This window comes from Chiloscyllium plagiosum, unplaced genomic scaffold (genome assembly GCF_037043375.1).
Source record: "Chiloscyllium plagiosum isolate Xiang-an unplaced genomic scaffold, Cpla_swu_hap1 HiC_scaffold_15, whole genome shotgun sequence".
NCBI lineage: Eukaryota > Metazoa > Chordata > Chondrichthyes > Orectolobiformes > Hemiscylliidae > Chiloscyllium > Chiloscyllium plagiosum.
Window position 1 is genome coordinate 66,793,305 of NW_028270153.1, and position 21,410 is coordinate 66,814,714.

General features: G+C 48.4%; 1 protein-coding gene across 1 annotated transcript in view; it reads left to right on the forward strand.

The window, feature by feature from the left end:
- The first annotated feature begins 7,154 nt into the window (after positions 1 to 7,154).
- The window catches only part of LOC148147678 (uncharacterized), a 49,891-nt gene continuing 35,635 nt past the window's right edge, over positions 7,155 to 21,410 (forward strand). The window contains exons 1-2 of the mRNA XM_087994622.1: positions 7,155 to 7,193; positions 19,590 to 19,658. Of these exons, the coding sequence (XP_087850748.1) occupies positions 7,155 to 7,193; positions 19,590 to 19,658 (108 nt within the window). The remainder of the gene's footprint in view (positions 7,194 to 19,589; positions 19,659 to 21,410) is intronic.

The following is a 21,410-nucleotide window of genomic DNA, read 5'->3' on the forward strand; positions in this document are numbered from 1 at the left end:
CTCCACAAGGCAGATTCTACAAAGCAATCCCTACCACCAGTATTGGCTCATGCTCATTAATTGAATGCAAATCACAAAGTGAACACAGCTAACTGTCTAAAGGGACCCACCAAAATGTGAGTATCTGTGCTGGTGTCCGGCTGTAAGGTTGTACCTTCAGCAGAAATTAGGTTCCATGATGCATGTGAAGAGGCTCCTGGAAATAAGAAAAATAGAGACATTTTAGTTTAGGCAACCTATCTCCGTTGTCAATCTTGTGATGTTTGAGTCGCTGGTGAATTAGCTGAATGTCAGGTTGTGTCTGGCTGAACGTCAGGATGGGAAACACTGGCCCAACAGAGGAATAGTTATGAAAGGGGAACACAGAAATGTGTACAACACAGAAAGTGCTCACCTCTTACCCTTGGCCTCATCTCAATGAGGATAAAGACTGGATGTGTGTGCCAGGGATAATTGTGCTGTCAATCCATCTCTGGCCGAGCAGAATGCAAATAAACCTTTTAATTCCAATTACTCCCTTGATAGTTATACGGTCTGTGGCAGCCCATTGCCCCCAGATTCTTCTCCTCTGTAACATTTTCTGCTGACTTCTTTAAGGAGCAATAAAGACAGCCTGTGAGTGAGTGAAGGTGAGAGAGCTTTACCTGATGGTAAAGTGCATTTGGTGAAAGTATAGCTGAGACACTTGGAGCAGGTTTCACAAGAATTGAGAGTGAGCAGTAAGGATGATGGATTAATAGCCTAGTGATGAGTGAAGGCTGAGTGCTGCTGAAAGTCTTTAGAGTGATTTTATAGAACATAGAATTTAGAACAGTACAGGCCCTTTGGCCCACAATGTTGTGCTGAGCATTTATTTTAATCCAAGGTCAGCCTAACCTACATACTCAATTTACTGCAGTCCATGTGCTTGTCCAGCAGTCGCTTAAATGTCCCTAATATCTCTGATTCTGCTACCATCACTGGCAATACATTCCACGCACCCACCACTCTCTGCATAAAGAACCTACCTCTGACATCTCCTCTATACCTTCCTCCAATCACCTTAAAATTATGATCCCTCATGACAGCCATTTCTGCCCTGGGGAAATGTCTCTGACCATCCACTCTATCTCTGCCTCTCATCATCTTGAACACCTCTATCAAGTCACTTCTCATCCTTCTTCGTTCCAATGAGAAAAGCCCTAGCTCCCTCAACCTCTCTTCATAAGATATGTCCTCCAGTCCAGGCAACATCCTGGTAAATCTCCTCTGCACCCTCTCTAAAGCATCTACATCCTTCCTATGAGGTGACCAGAACTGGACACAATATTCCACGTGTTATAGAGGTTCAGCAAAATCTTAAACTCAATCCCCCTGTTAATGAAAGCCAAACACCTCTTTAACAACCCTATCAACTTGGCTGGCAAATTTGAAGGATCTATGTACATGAACGGCAAGATCCCGCTGTTCCTCCCCACTGCCAAGAAACCTGTCTCTAACTCAGTAATCAGCATTCAAATTTGGTCTTCCAAAATGAATCACTTTGCATTTATCCAGGTTGAACTCCATCCGTCACTTCTCAGCCCAGCTCGGCATTCTGTCAATGTCTTGTTGTAGTCTGCAACAGACCGCCACACTACCTACAACCTTTGTGTCATCGGCAAACTTACGAACCCACCCTTCCATTTCCTCATCCAAGTCATTTATAAGAACTACAAACAGCAGGAAAACATTTTGCAAGACAAAGTGAAAGAAAGGTAGCAGGTGGGTTTAAAGCATTGCATGTAGGTGAATGAGCAAATTGAATAATGTTTTGGATTTTTTTTTCCTGAGCTGACTTAGTTACAAATAAATTGATGCCATGGGCACCACATTCCTGCTGGCCTATCTCTCCAAGAGTTTCCAACTACACTGTTGCTGTGAGAGCTACAGATTCTTCCTCCAATTGCTTGGGAGGGTGAGATTGAAGAGCCTGTCATACTAACTTGGCACAACGGTAAATCCAGTCAATGTAACTGTATCAGGATGCCATGCTGTATATCAGTGCTTTCCAAACTATTTTCCATTGTCAGCCCATTATAACACATGAAAATTAATACAACTACAGATGTCAACAAAAATAGTATGTAGAGTCATAGAGACGTACAGCACGGAAACAGACCCTTCGATCCAACTCGTCCATGCCAACCAGATATCCTAAGTTAATCTAGTCCCATTTGCCGAGAACTGGTCCATATCCATCTAAACCCTTCCTATTCATATGCCCATCCAGAGGCCTTTTAAATGCTGTAATTGTACCAGCCTCCACCACTTCCTCTGGTAGCTTATTCCATGTACACACATCCCTCTATGTGAAAACGTTGCCACTTGGGTCCCTTTTCTATCTTTCCCCTCTCACCCTACACCTTACCCTCTAGTTCTGGACTCTCCTACTCTGAGGTAACAACTTTGTCTATTTACCCTATCCAAACCCCTCATAATTTTGTAAACCTCTATAAGGTCACCCCTCAGCCTCCGACGCTCCAGGGAAAACAGCACTAGCCTGTTCAGCTATCAGCTGAAATCCTTCAAACCTGGCAATATCCTTGTAAATCTTTTCTGAACCCTTTCAGGTTTCACAGCATTTTTTTCTAAAACTGGGAGATCAGGATTAAACACAGTATTCCAAAAATGAACCCAACTCATGTCCTGTACAGCCGCAACATGACATCCCAATTCCTATACTCAATGTATTGACCAATAAAGAAAACACACCAAATGCCTTCCTCATAAACATAATTTAAAGGTAACATTTGAAAAAAAAACCAAACAGTCCTTTAAATCCGTTTGTGGTAAAATTTTCATCAATGCACATAACGAGACGGGGTGATTGATGGAGTAAGGCCTAAGAAAACAAGTGCAACACTGTACATTGGCCTGAATGCCACGGCACCAATATTTTTTAAAGTTAAAAGAAAGCCCACCGAGATGAGCAAGACCATTGTTTCACTCAATTGTACACTAATCACTCCCCCTAGTGGTAATGTCAGAAAGAAGCCATGAATCTTAACTGGTAAGTTATAAAAGAGCTGTGAACCTGCTGACAGCCTATGATTCACTCAGATAGTGTTTGCAGTCAGTTTTTGCTTCACCATGTTTTGAGATAAAAATCTCTGCTGATCAATCGTGAGAGAGGGTGAAGAACACTTAAACCATGGCAGGAGGATAATGGCAGTATAAATCAGAGAGGAAAATTCTGGTGTGAGTAACAGAGAAAGGTCCCAGGGTGAGGGAGAGACATAGAATTGGTTCACTTTGAACCTAATAGACAGACAAAGAATTACTGCAGACATTTCTTCTGAATTCCCTATTATGTTTCTTGTACAGGACCTATACAATTTATGAGGTAAAAACAATGACTGCAGATGCTGGAAACCAGATTTTGGATCAGTGATGCTGGAAGAGCACAGCAGTTCAGGCAGCATCCAAGGAGCTTCGAAATCAACATTTCAGGCAAAAGCCCTTCATCATTCCTGATGAAGGGCTTTTGCCCGAAACATCGATTTCGAAGCTCCTTGGATGCTTCCTGTACAATTTATGGTAGGGCCCTGGGTAGTGGTGTAGAACAGAGGTTCAAGTACAAAATTTTTTGAAATTTGCATCTCAGATACAGGGTGGTTAAGAAGGCGTTCAGCACACTTGTCTTCATTGCTCAGACCTTTGAGTAAAGGAGTTGGGATGTCATGTTAAAGTTGTTCAGGAAGTTGATGAGGTCTCCTCAGGAGTATTGAATCCTGTTCTGCTCACCCTGTTTTAGAAAGGATATTATTAAACTGGAGACAGTTCAGAAAAGGATTTACCAGGATGTTGCCAGGAATGGAGGGTTTGAGATATAAAAATTGAATGGAAAGGTTGGGACATTTTTCACTGAAGAAGAAAATTGAGGGGTGATCTTATTGAGGTTTATAAAATCATGAGGGGCTTAGAATAGGTGAATGACAAACATCTTTCCCGAGGGTGGGGGAGTTCAAAACTGGGGGTGGCAAAATTTTAAGGTGAGAGAAGAAAGATTTTAAAAAGGCATAAGGAGCAACTTTTTTTATGCAGCAAGTTGGTCGTGTGTAGAATGAACTTCCAGAGAAAGTAGTGGATGTGGGTACAGTTACAACATTTAAAAAACATTTGGATACTTTCATGAATAGGAAATGTTTGGAACGACAAAGGCCAAGTGCAGGCAGGGGGGAATAGTTTAGTTTGGGAATGTGGTTGGCGTGGACTGGTTAGACTGAAGAGTCTGTTTCCATGCTGTATGGCTCTATGGCTCTTTTCCACAAGACGAAAAGTTAGCATGTTAACAAAACCTTTCGTAATTTTAAAGGCATCTTTTTTTTGGTCAAGAAGACTCCCAAACTGTCAATCCTTCTCTGAAGTGTATATTATACTTTTGCTATTACCTTCTTAAATCTTCTCTCATCCTCAGCAATAAATAAAGTCTATTCTTTTTGGATAGGTGAATTGCAATTCCTGTTTTCAGTCAGGTTCCAATGGGCTCAGCACTGGGTACATATTGATGATGTATGTGGTGCTGTTAAGAAGATTAGATATATTTGATCAGGTAACCAGAAATAGAGTGGACCAAAAAGGGTAATTTTCTGGTTGGCAGCAGAGCAATCAGTACTGCAGCCTCAACATTACAGAATGTATATGAATAACTTGGATGAAAGGATTGAAGGCAGTTGCTAAATTTGCTGATCACACAAAGTTAGGTAGGAAAGTAAATACTGAAGAGGACATATGAAATATACATAAAGTGATGGGAAAAGATCTTGCATTGAAGTATAATGTGGAAAAATGTGAAATTGTCCAGTTTGACAGGAAGAGTAAAAGAAAGCAGCATATTATCAAAATACTAAAAGATTACACAACTCTGAGTTGCAAAGGGATCTGGGTGACCTAATGCATGAATTGCAAAAGGCTAGTATGCAGGTGTAGTGAATATCAGAAAAGCTCATAGAATATTATTGATTGTTGCGAGGGAAATTGAACACAAATGTTTGAAAGTTATGTGTCACTCTGTTTTCATTATATTTTATACAGGGCATTGGTGAGACTATATTAGGAGTACTGTAGTGGTCTTCTTACTTAAGGAAGGATACAAATATGTTGGAGACAGATCAGGGAAGGTTTACTTGTTCAATACCTGAAAAGGAGTGAATAGTTGGTTCAAAGTGTGAGATGGAACTTGATTGAAACATACAAGTTCCTGAGGGGTCAATGTACAAAGGATGGATCCTTTCATGGGAGAATCTCAAACTAGTCATTACTGTTTAAAAATATGTAATTGTCCATTTAGATTAGATTAGATTAGATTAGATTAGATTACAGTGTGGAAACAGGCCCTTCGACCCAACAAGTCCACACCGACCCGCCGAAGCGAAACCCACCCATACCCCTACATTTACCCCTTATCTAACACTACGGGCAATTTAGTATGGCCAATTCACCTGACCCTGCACATCTTTGGACTGTGGGAGGAAACCGGAGCACCCGGAGGAAACCCACGCAGACACGGGGAGAACGTGCAAACTCCACACAGTCAGTCGCCTGAGGCGGGAATTGAACCCGGGTCTCTGGCGCTGTGAGGCAGCAGTGCTAACCATTGTGCCACCGTGCCGCCCACAAACAGAGGTGAAGAGATTTTCTTTCTCACAGAGGCTCGTGGGTCTTTGGAAGTCTTCCTCAAAAGGCTGTCAAAGCAGAGTCTTGAAATATTTTTAAGGCAGAGGTAAATAGATTCTAATAAGTGAGAGGTTATTGGGGATAGGCAGGCTCAAGGGGCTGAATGGCTTACTCCTGCTTTGAATTCATATAAGATCTAGGAGCAGGAGTAGGCCATCCGGTCCTTCGAGCTTACTCCGCCATTCAATAAGATCATGGCTGATCTTTTTGTGGCCTCAGCTCCACTTACCCGCCCGCTCACCATATTTCTTAATTCCTTTACTGTTCAAAAAATCATCTATCTTAGCTTCGAAAGCATTTACTGAGGAAGCCTCAACTACATCACTGGGCAGTGAATTCCATAGATTCACAACCCTCAGGGTGAAGAAGTTCCTCTTCAGTTCAGTCCGAAATCTGCTCCCCCTAGCTTTGACGCTATGCCAGTGGAAGCATTCTCTCTACTTCTATCTTATCTATTCCCTTCATAATTTTATGTTTCGAAAAGATACCCTCTCATTCTCCTAAATTCCTATGAATATAATCCCAGTCTACTCAGTCTCTCCTCATTAGTCAACCCCCTCAACTCCAGAATCAATGTTTTCCATAGCAGAGACACCAATACATGGGGGGGCAAAAGATTGAATTAATTTACAAAAGGATTCCAGGGACGGTTTCAGTGACTTTTTTTACCACTCAAAGGATTGATGGAGACAGAAGCCCACATTGCATTTAAAAGGTACTTGCATGTGCACTTGAGGTGCTGTAACCAACAGGGCTATGGAGCAAGAGCAGGAAAGCTTGGCTGTTATAAACATGATGTGTAGAAGGGACTCTTTCTAGTCACACCATTCTGCTTACACTATTCCAGAAGGTAACTCACAACTGCCTTCTCAGGGAAATAAGAATGAGCAATAGAAATGTGACCAGCTGCATTCAAATCCCTATTCACATCAATAAAATATAGATGCTGCGATGGGGGAGGAGAACACTGGTACAGTAACACACATGTACACACATACACTTCTTCCAAGAGTGACAATTGGATTACAGAGACACACTGGATCACACAACTTACAAGGCTCCCTAGAAAGGAGTGTAGCAACATTTATAGTACAGATCTTACAGGCAGATCAGGTCTGAGTTGTGAATTTTAGCTATTGCTTATCATGTTATTGAGACAGAACTACGTGTTCCGGATGTTTGTATGTGCTCACAAAGTGGATGAAACCAGCAACTTCAACAAATAGAACAGGGGAAGAAGCCTCAGTCTGTATCCATGCAAACAGTCTTGATTGGGTGAGGATCCAGCCAACGGCACCGACATCCCATGAAGGAACAAAAAAAAGCCTGTTCATTTGCATCGTTCTCATTTAATGTTAACTTGTGCTCTATGGAGTGTCAGCCACTCTCACTTCATCTCTGGAATTTTGCTCTTTTGTCCGATTTTGAACCAAGGCTGGAATGGGGTCAAGAGCTAAATGACCCTGGCAGAACCCGAATGGGGTGTCACTGAGCAGGTAATTGCTGAGCAGGTGCTGCTTGATAGTACTGCTGATGGCATCTTCCATCATTTTACTGACAATCGCGAGAAAACCGATGGGACAGTAATTGGCTGGGTTGGATTTGATTGCTTTTTGTGTACAGGACACACCTGGGCAATTTTCCATTGTGTCAGGTAGATGCCACTGATGTAACTGGACTGTAACAGCTTGGCTAGGTGAGTGGCAAGTTCTATAGCACAAGTCTTCAGTACTATTGTCAGAATGTTAGAGAGCCCACAGCCTTGCATAGATATCATATGGATTGAAATAAACTGGGTAGAAATTGGCATCTGGACAAAACGAAGATGGATTATCCATTCACCACTCCTGGCTAAAGATTGTTTCAAATGCTTCAGCCTTATCTTGTGCACTGATGTGTTGGAGTGCCCTTCATTGAGAATGGGGACCTTTGTGAATCCTGCTCACCATTCACCACACCATGACTGGATGTGGCAGGTCTGCAGAGCTTAGATCTGATTCATTGGTTGTGGGATTGTTTAAATCAATCACTTGCTGCTTATGCTGCTTAGCACACAGCAGTCCTGTTTGGTAGTTTCACCAGTTAGGGACATCATTTCTAGGTTACAAATTGTGCTGCAGTACAATTCTGCTGCTAATGTTGGCCCACAGCACCCCATGGACGCAGAGTCTTGAGTTGTTTCATCTGTTTGAAGTCTGTTCCATTTAGAATGGTGATAGTGCCACACAACATGATGGTCGTATTCTCAATTTGGAAGCGAGACCTCATCTCCCCTCATACCGAGACGGGCATGGACAGATCATTTGCAGCAGGCTGATTGATAAGGTTGAGATCACGTATGTTTTCCTTCCTGTTAGTTCCCTCACCACCTGCTGCAGACCCAGTTTAGCAGTTATATTCTTTAGGTCCTGACCAGCTTAATCATAATGCTGCTGCTGAGCCACTGTTAGTGATGGACATTGAAATCTCCCACCCAGAGTACATTTAGCGTCCTTGCCATTCTCAGTGCTTCATCGAAGTGTTGTTCAATATGGAGGAGCACTGATTCATCAGCCGAGGGAGGATGGTGAATGGTAATCAACAGGAGGCTTCCATGTTTACCCTGAAGCCATGAGACTTCATGGAGCTCAGAATCAATGTTGAGGACTATCACAGCAACTCCCTCCTGACTGTGTACCCCTGTGCTGCCATTTCAGCTGGGTCTGACCTTCTGATCATCTCCAGGGATTGAGATAGTGGTGTCTGGAACATTGTCTGTAAGGGATGGTTTTGCAAGTATGACTGTGTCAGGCTGTTTGACTAGTCTGTGAGACAGCTCTCCCAAATTTGGCATCCAGATGTTTGTGAGGAGGACTTTGCAGGGTTGACAGGACTGTGTTTACCGTTGTCATACCTAGTACCTACGTCAACACCAGGTGATCCATCCAGTTTCATTCTGTTTTTAATACTTTTTAGCAATTGCTACAACTGAATGGCTTGCTAGACATTTCGGAGGGTACTGAAGAGTCAGTCACACCAGGTAAAGACGACAGGTTCCTTCCCTAGTGAACTAGATGGTTTTTGAAACAATTGACATTGGCTTCATGGCTCTCAATTCCAGATTTTTACTGAATTCAAATTCCACCATCTGCCTTGGTGCAATTTGAACTCAAGTCCCAGGTAGAATACTACCTGGATTTCTGGATCACTCATCTAGCGATGAAAGTACTCGGCCATTATTTCCTCTGGATCATAGAATCAGGGAATGGTTACGGCGCAGAAAGAGGCCATTCAGCTATTGTGCCTGTGCTGGTCCGCTGCAAGAGCAAATCACCAACAGCTACTCCCCTGTACTTATACATGACTGAGACCATTCAGCCCATCTTAATGCAATTATGTAGTACAATATTACATCTTACGCACTGCTGCATCAAATTGCTTCTTCAATAATTCCAGACTTTTCCTTCCATTATTCCATTCCAAATGATGGTCACTCTGAATTTGAAGACATTTCGGAAATCAGTCATAGCTACCTTTACCTTTTCGACTCTTGTCCCTTTGTTCAATTCCCACTATTTAACTTAAATTTTATCAAAACCACGGGATCTCCCCACTGTGAACATACCAACAAGGAATTACAGTAGACTATTCGGCCCTTTGAGCTGGCAGGTTTGGACTGCAGAGTTGAGACTGTGGTGCTGGAAAAGCACAGCAGGTCAGGCAGCATTCGAGGAGCAGGAGAATCAATATTTTGGACATAAGCCCTTCATCAGGAATGAGGCTTATGGGTCAGGCCTGAGAGATAAATGGGAGGAGGTTGGGATTGGGGGCAAGGTAGCTGAGAAAGCGATAGGTGGATGAAGATGAGGGAGAAGGTGATAGGCCGGGGGCGAGTGACGGACGGGTCTGGAGGGCGGTGCCAAGTTGGAAGCTTGGGACTGGGATAATGTGGGGGGAGGGGAAATGAGGAAGCTGTTGAAATCCACGTTTATCCCGTGGGGGGGTTGCAGGGTCCCATGGCGGAATGAGGCGTTCCTCCTCCAGGCCTCTGGTGGTAATGGTTTAGCAGTGGAGGAGGCTCAGGACCTGCTTGTCCTTGACAGAGTGGGACGGGGAGTTGAAGTGTTCAGCCATGGGGCGGTGGGGTTGATGGGTGTGGGTTTATTTAAGTGCACATGGAGGCGGAGGCGGCAGAAGAAACATTCAAGGTCGCAGTGTGTATTGAACTTGTTAATCTGGGACCATAGATGGATCAAGGTGAGGCCTTTACTGAGGACTTTTATTTAGGTGGGGAGGCGGACGTGGTGGAAGATTTTTATTTAAGTGGAAGATTTGGACTGCAGCGGTTCAAGAAGGCAGCTTACCATTACCTTCTCAGAGCAGTACGGGATGGACAATAAATGATAACCCAGTCAGCAATTCCCAAGAATTAAGTAAAAATATTCTGGATTAACATTTTCTATCTCCTAATTATTTACATCCCTCTACAAAATTGATCCTTAAATTCTTCCATGCCAAGCATGGACAGTCACATCTCTCCAGTTGTGCCTCAATATTCAGACCCTGGCAGACACCCCCCCCCCCCCCCCCCCCCAACACTGCTCCCTTTCCGATGGTGGGGTGACAGAACTCTGTTTTGTTTTCAATCAAAATGAACAATTTTACAACATGACAAATGTTGCATTCACATTTCCTGTTTACAACACTGATCTCTGTACCTATTGGTCAGCACATACATTGAGTTGGATTTTGGTGACAGCTCAGTTGGGCATACCCTTGGGTCTATGTTAGTGTGTTCATGCCCTACTCCAGACTCAGACACAAGCTGTAGGTCAGCACTCTAGTGTCGTACCAAGGTAGTGTGGCACTGTCAGATTTGCTGCGTTTTGACTAAACTCAGGCCAGTCTCCTCCTTGGGTAGATGCTAGTATTCCGAAGAAAAGCACGGGATTTCTCTCTCTTGTTCTGGATAACAATTATCCCTCAACCACGCCATTGAAACGGATTAATTGCCATCAGCTCATTACATAGAACATAGAACATAGAACATAGAAGAATACAGCACAGTACAGGCCCTTGGGCCCTCGATGTTGCGCCGATCCAAGCCCACCTAAACTACACTAACCCACTATCCTCCATATACCTATCCAATGCCCTCTTAAATGCCCATAAAGAGGGAGAGTCCACCACTGTTACTGGCAGGGCATTCCATGAACTAACGACTCGCTGAGTGAAGAAATTAATGTTTCGGGAATCCTTTCAAAGTGTGTTCTCCTATTACCCCTCAATACTCCTACCTGAGAAACATTTCATTAGCTCTGAGGTCCCTTGGGACATCTGAGTTCCTGAACAGCACGAGATTCTTATCAGAATTTTCTTTTACAAGAATGTATCCATTAAGGTGAAAGGCATTGCCATTTGGCAGTGGTTCTGGGTGCTGCTTACATTCTAGTTTGACATATCATGGGGAAAGTTTATGTATAGACTCGATTCAAGCAAAGGCTAACACCCGATACCTTAGTAAGTTAGACAGCTATGGGAGCTAGATGTTCGGGTTAAAGAAATTGGGCCAATAGCTGTACTTACCTGCCAGGGAGAGTCCACAACTGTGAAGGTAAATTGGACAGAATCAGTGTGAGTCACATACATTAGGTTTTGTTTTAGCTATAGGAGCTTCAGTCTTTCACTCTTTGGTGTTGAACCTCATCTGTGGTGGTTATCTTCTTTCTGTCTCAGCCTCCCATCATTAAGTGAGCCCCAAAACAGGAGGGACATAACACTGCTGAAGTGGTAATGTAAAATATTGAAGAAGGTGCACTCACTGACGTGCCTTCTTCATCAAACCATTTGATGAAGGCCATTTGAATGCTGCAGATTCAAAGCTACAGACACTCCCTAACTTGCAGAACTTCCCCAGTGATGGATACTTCAGTGATTTCAACTGCATCAATGCCACGGTTGGATGATCCAGCAGGACCAACAGTAAACTGGACGCCATGTCCAGACTCCTGATGGACAGGGCAAAACCCATTAGCTTTCCAATACCTTTAGAACCCTGCAGGTGGAGTGCAATGAAGGTACACCTTGTTCAAGCCAGTCAGTTTTGTGTGTTCCACAATAGACTCCCGGCTTGTGTCCCACGTGCTCACCATGGTCAGATTCTCCAATGTCAAACCAATGTTCTTCTCTGAGTTTTGCCTCTTACTGCCTGGCCATCACTTACAAGAAAAGCAGAGGATTGGCAGGCAAATGTGGAAGCTGAATGTCAAACAGTTGATCCCAAAGAGCACTGAGGAGCTTACAACGGAGAAACAAATTTATGAATGGACTTGCAAATGTGAAGCCCCTCTTTGAGTCCCCACTGCTCTAGTGGAAGTGATCAAGGTGAACATCAAGAGGTTTTTCATCCTTGAGAGGTGGGTAGAAGATGAAGAGAGAAGCAGAGGGAAATGTCCTGACTCCAGAAAATCCTGCAAAATCTGCTTCAACTGCAGTGAATGGGTGTTGATGTCAAGGAGAATTTTCAAGAGATGAAAGGCCAACAGGTCTTGCTATTTGCCTCAGATGCTCCTTAGGTCATCTTCTGGACCCACAGTTCATTTCATGGTGAGTCTGACGTACCATAGATCAGGAAAATTGATATCTGCATCTCCAATGCAAAAGATGTTGACAGCACAGTCTCCTAGTTATTCCTGTTCTCTAACATGGAGGTTGAGTTGACAGTACACAAGAAATTCTGTGTAATTTGCAATTGCTGCACAGCTGACTAAGGCCATCAAGCCCTTCAAATTGAGTGAAAATCCCAGAAGCAATGGTTTCTCAGCTTAACTGCATCCACCTCCATGGGTCTGGATTGGCCAAGACCAGCTGGAGGCTTACAACACCAAGCACTAAACAATAGGGGCAGTACAGAGAGATCTGGGTGTTCTTGTACACCAGTCAATGAAGGCAAGCATGCAGGTACAGCAGGTAGTGAAGAAGGCTAATAGCATGCTGGCCTTCATAACAAGGGGAATTGAGTATAGAAGCAAAGAGGTGCTTCTGCAGCTGTACAGGGCCCTGGTGAGACCACACCTGGAGTACTGTGTGCAGTTCTGGTCTCCAAATTTGAGAAAAGACATTCTGGCTATTGAGGGAATGCAGCGTAGGTTCACGAGGTCAATTCCTGGAATGGCAGGATTACCTTACACTGAAAGACTGAAGCGACTGGGCTTGTATACCCTTGAGTTTCGAAGATTGAGAGGGGATCTGATTGAGACATATAAGATTATGAAAGGATTGGACACTCTGGCAGTAGGAAACATATTTCCACTGATGGGTGAGTGCCGAACCAGAGGACACAGCTTAAAAATACGGGGTAGACCATTTAGGACAGAGCTCAGGAGAAACTTCTTCACCCAGAGAGTGGTGGCTGTGTGGAATGCTCTGCCCCAGAGGGCAGTGGAGGCCCAGTCTCTGGATTCATTTAAGAAGGAGTTGGATAGAGCTCTCAAAGATAGTGGAATCAAGGGTTATGGAGATAAGGCAGGAACAGGATACTGATTAGGAATGATCAGCCATGATTATATTGAATGGCGGTGCAGGCTCGAAGGGCTGAATGGCCTACTCCTGCACCTATTGTCTATTGTCTATTGTCTAAATAACCTGGGAGCAATGTGCCCTTGTCATTGCAGCTAAGAACCTGGTCTTCACGTGCGAGGAATTCTTAATGTTGCTGTGCGTGTGCCCATTCCTCAGTCCTGCAGTATGACAGCTTTTACAAATGCAGAATTAACAAACACCAAAATGTGTCTAACTGGTGGTGAGAAAGGCCCTGCCTGTCAAATCCTTCCTTCACCCCCTCAGCCCATTTTCCCTTTCATGGTGGCTATGCTGAGGAAGAACCTGTTGTCCACCTCCTTTTGGAATGTGCCTCAGCAAAGAAGGTCTGGAGAGAGAAGTGACGTGGTGTGGGACCCAGTGCCCAAAAACATACATGAAGACCAAATTAACTGCAACTGAGAGCCCATCAATATGGCGAAAGATGTTGTCTGGTTTGCCCTCCAATGCAGAGGGATGTCAGTGAACCAGTGTTGCAGACCGGCACATTCCAAAGTGCCGAGGAATACTCTAAAGCTTGGAACAATTGCAACAAAGTCACAATTGGAAAGGCCACCTTCCAATGGCCCTCCTAGCAGAGCACATGGAAGGGAGAGAAACTGATTAGCTTAGATTCCCTACAGTGTGGCCACTGGCCCTTCAGCCCAACTAGTCCAAACTGACCCTCTGAAAAATAAACCACCCAGACCCATTTCCCTCTGACTAATGCACCTAGCACTCACTATTGGCAACTTAGCATGGCTAATTCACCTGACCTGCACATCTTTGGACTGTGGAAGGAAACTGGAGCACCCGGAGGAAACCCACGCAGACACGGGGAGAATGTGCAAACTCCACTGGAATCGAACCTGGGACCCTGGTGCCATGAGGCAGCAGTGCTAACCACTGAGCTACCATGCCGCCCCACAGTGTAAAACTTCTCATCAGTCAGTTTAACATGGAATGCATATTGTCAATAATAACATAAATGTAACTGTAATGAGTAGCAATATTACAAGAAATTGATTTGCTCTGCACTTTATATGTTTTACTGGTCACGCAGTGTACTTTTATAAATGTAATGAATAGAGTGTATTCTTGGAAAGAAAATGGGCCAATATTCTCTGGATTTTAATAGAATGAGTGGTGATATCATGTATAAAATTAGAATTCTTAGAATAAGGGGTCAGCATTTAGGACCAAGTTTAGGAGAAATTTCTGTATGCAGATGTTTGTAAGACTATGGAATTTATTATCTAATATGGTTGTGGGTGTTCAATAGGTAAGTATAGGAGTGGGACATCATATTACAGCTGTACAAGACATTGGTCAGCTCACATTTGGAGTACTGCTTAAAATTCTGGTTGCTGTGGATGTTATTAAACTATAAAGGGTGCAAAAAAATTTACAAGAATATTACTGAGACTGGAGGGTTTGAGTTATAAGCAGAGACCGGATAAGTTGGGACATTTTTCCCTAGAGTGAAGGAAGCTGAGGGGTGACCACATACAGGTTTATAAAGTCATGAGGGGCATAGATAGAGTGAATAGACAAGGTTCTTTTCCCACAAGGTAGGGGAGTTCAAAATTAGAGGGCATAGATTTAGAGTAAGAGGTAAAATTTAAAAAGGACCTGAGAGGAAACTTTTTCACACAGGATATGGTGCGTATATGGAATGAGCTGCCAGAGGAAGTGATAGAGGTGGATACAATTAAAGACATTTGGACCGTCACATAGATTGGAAAAGTTTAGAGGGATGTTGTCTAAACACAGGCAGATAGTTTAGTTCTGTTTGGGATATCTATTTGGCATAGACGAGTTAGGCCGAAAGGCCTGTTTTATGACTCCAAGTATATTCAAGATGGTAATTAATAGAGTTTTGGGCAGAGGAGGAAGCCAGAAAGCAGGATCTAATTTTGAAGTTTAGTAATACAATTTGAATAGTGGTGCAAGTTTGGGGGCGGTTTGGCCTAACCTTGTTCTATTTCTGACCTTTGTATGAATGCTTAAACCATGCATATAACATTACGTGACTTACTGTTTTAGGTGATACTGTATTAATCTGACTGGAATGTAACCTTTGTTGCAAGGGCAGATAAAGGAAGTGAGAAGCATGTGTCCAGCACTGGTCTGCTGACAGTGGAACCTCACATGGGGAGTATCAAAATTCACGCTTCGATTTGGGCATCACTCACTTCCAACCTTCAGAATCCAGGGTTTGGACAGTAGGACAGCCAATTTATATTGTCCCAACACAATGAAGCCAAATGGGTCACAAGAAGTGTTTGCAAAATATTAAAAAGCAGCCAGCAATCATTCCACTGGTGTGAACATACCTCCTCTGATTGTGATGACCAACTGAATTTTAACCCTTTACAACCTCACTGCAACATGCATTAAATCTTATGTTCAAAGTTTTGAATAGTTTACAACATGAAATATCATTGTACCTGCCTGACATCTGGAAGGTTGACATGAGAGAGACACTAAGTCCTCAGAACAAAGTGCAATCTACATTTAACATGCTCACCTTAATATTTAGGAATGATGTAAGATGGTATTGACGGGGGAGGGAAGTTGAAGGGGACTGAGAGGGGGTTGCAAGGGAGAAAAGTGAGGAAGATAGGGGCTTGGGGGACGAAGGGGAGGTGGAAGAGGAATGGGCAGGGGGATCAGGGGGGATGAGGGGATGGGGGGCTGGGGAGATGAGAGCAATAAAGGATGCAGAGAGAGGGAATGGAGGGAAGATGAGGGAGGGGGATTGGGGAAAAACATGAGGTGGGTTTGGGGGATGAAGTGACGTTGGGTGGGAGTGGGAGGTGTTGGGGGGGTTGGTGAAGGGGAGGGGGAGGTGTGTGTTTGTGGGGGGGGTTGGTGAAGGGGAGGGGGAGGTGTGTGTGTGGGGGGGTTGGTGGAGGGGAGGGGAGGTGTGTGTGTGTGTGTGGGGGGGTTAGTGAAGGGGAGGGGGAGGTGTGTGTGGGGGGGTTTGGTGAAGGGGAGGGGGAGGTGTGTGTGTGGGGGGGGGTGGTGAAGGGGAGGGGGAGGTGTGTGTGGGGGGGTTGGTGAAGGTGAGGGGGAGGTGTGTGTGTGGGGGGGGTGGTGAAGGGGAGGGGAGGTGTGTGTGTGGGGGGGGTGGTGAAGGGGAGGGGGAGGTGTGTGTGTGTGTGGGGGGGTTGGTGAAGGGGAGGGGGAGGTGTGTGTGTGTGTGGGGGGGGGTTGGTGAAGGGAGGGGGAGGTGTGTGTGTGTGTGTGGTGGGGGGGTTGGTGAAGGGGAGGGGGGAGGTGTGTGTGGGGGGGGGTTGGTGAAGGGGAGGGGGAGGTGTGTGTGAGGGGGGGGTTGGTGAAGGGGAGGGGGGGGTGTGGGGGGGGGTTGGTGAAGGGGGGGTTGTGTCGGGGGGTTGGTGAAGGGGAGGGGAGGTGTGTGTGTGTGGGGGGGGTTGGTGAAGGGGAGGGGGGGTGGGGGGGGTTGGTGAAGGGGGAGGGGAGGTGTGTGGGGAGGGTTGGAGAAGGGGAGGGGGGGTGTGGGGGGGGTTGGTGTCGGGGGGGGGTGGTGAAGGGGAGGGGGAGGTGTGTGGGGGAGGTTGGTGAAGGGGGGTTGGTGTCGGGGGGGTGGTGAAGGGGAGGGGTGTGTGTGTGTGTGGGGGGGGGGGTTGGTGAAGGGGGGGGGGTTGGTGAAGGGGAGGGTTGGTGTCGGGGGGGGTTGGTGAAGGGGAGGGGGGTGTGTGTGTGTGTGCGGGGGGTTGGTGAAGGGGGGGGTGGTGTCGGGGGGGGTTGGTGAAGGGGAGGGGGAGGTGTGTGTGGGGGGAGGGGGTTTTGGTGAAGGGGGGTTGGTGAAGGGGGGGGTTGGTGTCGGGGGGGGGTTGTGAAGGGGAGGGGGAGGTGTGTGTGGGGGAGGGGGGTTGGTGTCGGGGGGGGGTTGGTGAAGGGGAGGGGTGTGTGTGTGTGTGTGGGGGGGGTTGGTGAAGGGGGGGGTTGGTGTCGGGGGGGGTTGGTGAAGGGGAGGGGGAGGTGTGTGTGGGGGGGGGTTGGTGAAGGGGAGGGGGAGGTGTGTGTGGGGGAGGGGGGGTTGGTGAAGGGGAGGGGGAGGTGTGTGTGGGGGAGGGGGGGTTGGTGAAGGGGAGGGGGGGGTGTGGGGGGGGGTTGGTGAAGGGGAGGGGGAGGTGTGTGTGTGAGGGGGGGGTTGGTGAAGGGGGGGTTGGTGTGGGGGGGGGGTTGGTGTCGGGGGGGGGTGTAGGGGAGGGGGGAGGGGGAGGTGTGTGGGGGGGGGTTGGTGAAGGGGGGGGTTGGTGAAGGGGGGGGGGAGGTGTGTGGGGGGGGTTGGTGAAGGGGAGGGGGGTGTTGCCCACCTCACGGGCCCGCACAGGGGGGGGGTTTGTGACGCGACCCCGGGGCCTGAGGGCCCCTCCCCTCCCCCTCAGCTCCCGCCGCAGCCTGAAACCATGTGGTGGTTTTGGGCGGAGAGCCCGCCGCATCGAGCGGCCAGTCCCGCGGCATCACAGGCAGGAGGGCCCGGGGGGGGGACCGGGACCGGGGGGGGGGGGGACAGGGGCCGGGGGGGGGGGACAGGGACCGGGGGGGGGGGGGGGGGCAGGGACCGGGGGGGGGGGGGGGAGACAGAGACCGGGGGCGGGGGGGGGGTGACAGGGACCGGGGCCGGGGGGGGGGAGGGGGCGGGGAGGGGACAGGGACCGGTGCCGGGACCAGGGGAGGGAGGGTGGGGGAGCAAGCCGGGAGCTGGACGGTGCACGGTGGGGGGGGGGGGGGAGGTGAGCTTGGCTTGTCCTGGTGCTGTCCCGGTCCCGGTGCTGACCCGGTCCCTTGGTGCTGACACTGTCCTGGTGCTGTCCCGGTCCGGTGCTGACCCGGTCCCGGTGCTGACCCGGTCCTGTTGCTGTCCCGGTCCTGGTGCTGACCCGGTCCGGTGCTGACACTCTCCTAGTGCTGACCCGATCCTGGTGCTGACCCGGTGCTGACCCGGTCCCGGTGCTGACACTGTCCTGGTGCTGACCCGGTCCTGTTGCTGACCCGGTCCTGGTGCTGACCCGGTCCCCGGTGCTGACACTCTCCTAGTGCTGACCCGATCCTGGTGCTGACCCGGTGCTGACCCGGTCCCGGTGCTGACACTGTCCTGGTGCTGACCCGGTCCCAGTGCTGAGCCGGTCCTGGTGCTGTCCCGCTCCCGGTGCTGACCCGGTCCTGGTGCTGACCCGGTCCTGTTGCTGACCCGGTCCTGGTGCTGACCCGGTGCTGACCCGGTCCCGGTGCTGACACTGTCCTGGTGCTGACCCGGTCCCAGTGCTGAGCCGGTCCTGGTGCTGTACCGGTCACGGTGCTGCGCCGGTCCTGGTGCTGACCCGATCCTGGTGCTGTCCCGGTCCCGGTGCTGTCCCGTTGCTGACCCTGACCCGGTGCTGACCCGGTCCCGGTGCTGTACCCGGTCCCGGTGCTGTCCTGGTGCTGACCCGGTGCTGACCCGGTCTTGGTGTTGTCCCGGTGCTGACCGGTTCCTGATGCTGACCCGGTGCTGACCCGGTCCTAGTGCTGACCCGGTCCTGGTGCTGACCCGGTCCCGATGCTGACCCGGTCCCAGTGCTGACCCGGTCCAGGTGCTGACCCAGTGCTGACCCGGTCCCGGTACTGACCCGGTCCTGGTGCTGACCGGGTCCAGGTGCTGTCCCGGTCCCGGTGCTGACCCAGTCCTGGTGCTGACCCGATCCTGGTGCTGACCCGGTGCTGACCAGGTCACGGTGCTGTCCAGGTCCCGGTGCTGTCCCCTTGCTGATCCATTACTGGTGCTGACCCGGTGCTGACCCGGCCCTGGTGCTGACCGGTGCTGACCCGGTTCTAGTTGCTGACCCGGTACTGGTGCTGACCCGGTCCCGGTCCTGGTGCTGACCCGGTCCTGGTGCTGACCCGGTCCTGGTGCTGACCCGGTGCTGACCCGGTCCCGGTGCTGTCCCGGTCCTGGTGCTGACCCGGTCCCGGTGCTGGCCCGTCCCGGTGCTGACCCGGTCCTGGTGCTGACCCGGTCCCGGTACTGTCTGGGTCCCGGTGTTGACCCGGTCCACGTGCTGTTTTGGTCCTAGTGCTGACCCGGTGCTGACCCGGTTCCGGTGCTGACCCGGTCCCGGTGCTGACCCAGTCCTGGTGCTGACCCGGTGCTGACCCGGTCCTGGTGCTGACCCGGTCCTGGTGCTGTCCCGGACCCGGTGCGGTCCCGGTCCTGGTGCTGACCCGGTGCTGTCCCGGTCCAGGTGCTGACCCGGTGCTGTCCCGGTCCCGGTGCTGTCCCGGTCCTGGTGCTGACCTGCCGCTCTGCTCTTGTCTTCCTTTAGAGTGATGTCAATCCCAAGAGCATCATCGTCCCTGCGAGATACTGGGAGGACATCAACCACCTGAGACAGGTAGGGGGGCACAACACACTATCCCTCACAAATACCCTACACCCAAATACACCAACCCCAATTAACTCTGCACCTGAATATCGCTCCCCAATTACCCCTACACCCAATTACACCAACCCCAATTACCCCTACACTCAATTACACCAACCCCAATTTCCCCAACACCCAAATACACCATCCCCAATTACCCATGCACCCAAATAAACCAACCCCAATTACCCCAACACCCAAATAAACCTAACCCAATTACCCCAGCACCCAAATAAACCAAACCCAATTACCCCTGCACCCGAATATCGCACCCCAATTACCCCTACACCCAATTACACCAACCCCAATTACCCCTACACCCAAATACACCAACCCCAATTACCCCTACACCTAATTACACTAACCCCAATTACCCCTACACCCAAATATACCAACCCCAATTACCCCTACACCCAATTACCCCAACACCCAAATATCGCACCCCAAATACCATGCAGCCAAATACACCAACCCCAATTACCCCTACACCCAGTTACACCAACCCCAGTTACCCCTACAGCAAAATACACCAACCCCAATTACTCCTACACCCAAATACACCAACCCCAATTAGCCTTACACCCAATTACACCAACTCCAATTACCCCACACCCAATTACTCCAACATCCAAATATCGCACCCCAAATACCGTACACCCAATACACCAACCCCAATTACCCCAACACCCAATTAAACCAACCCCAATAACCCCAAGACCCAATAAACTAACCCCAATTACCCCTGCACCCAAATAAACCAATCCCAATACCCCTACATCCAATTACACTAACCCCAATTACCCCTACACCCAATTACACCAACACCCAAATATCGCACTCCAAATACCCTACAGCCAAATACACCAACCCCAATTACCCCTACACCCAAATATACCAACCCCAATTGCCCCTACACCTAATTACACTAACCCCATTTACCCCACGCCCAAATACACCAACCCCAATTACTCCTACACCCAATTACCCCAACACCCAAATATTGCACCCCAAATACCCTCCAGCCAAATACACCAATCCCAATTACCCCTACACCCAGTTACACCAACCCCAATTACCCCTACAGCCAAATACACCAACCCCAATTACCCCTACACCCAATTACACCAACCCCAATTACCTTTAAACCCAATTACACCAACCCCAATTACCCCACACCCAATTACCCCAACATCCAAATATCGCATCCCAAATACCATACACCCAATACACCAGCCCCAATTACCCCTACACCTAATTACACTAACCCCAATTACCCCTATGCCCAAATACACCAACCCCAATTACCCCTACACCCAATCACCTCAACACCCAAATATCGCACCCCAAATACCCTACAGCCAAATACACCACCCCCAATTACCCCTACACCCAATACACCAACCCCAATTACCCCTACACCCAATTACACCAACCCCAATTACCGCTACACCCAAATAATCCAACCCCAATTACCCCTGCACCCGAATCTCGCACGCCAATTACCACTACACCCAATTACACCAACCCCAATTACCCCTACACCCAATTACACCAACCCCAAATACCCTACAGCCAAATACACCAACCCCAATTACCCCTACACCCAAATACACCAACCCCAATTACCCCTACACCCAAATACACCAACCCCAAATACCCCTACACCCAATTACCCCTACACCCAAATACACCAACCCCAATTACCCCTACACCCAAATACAC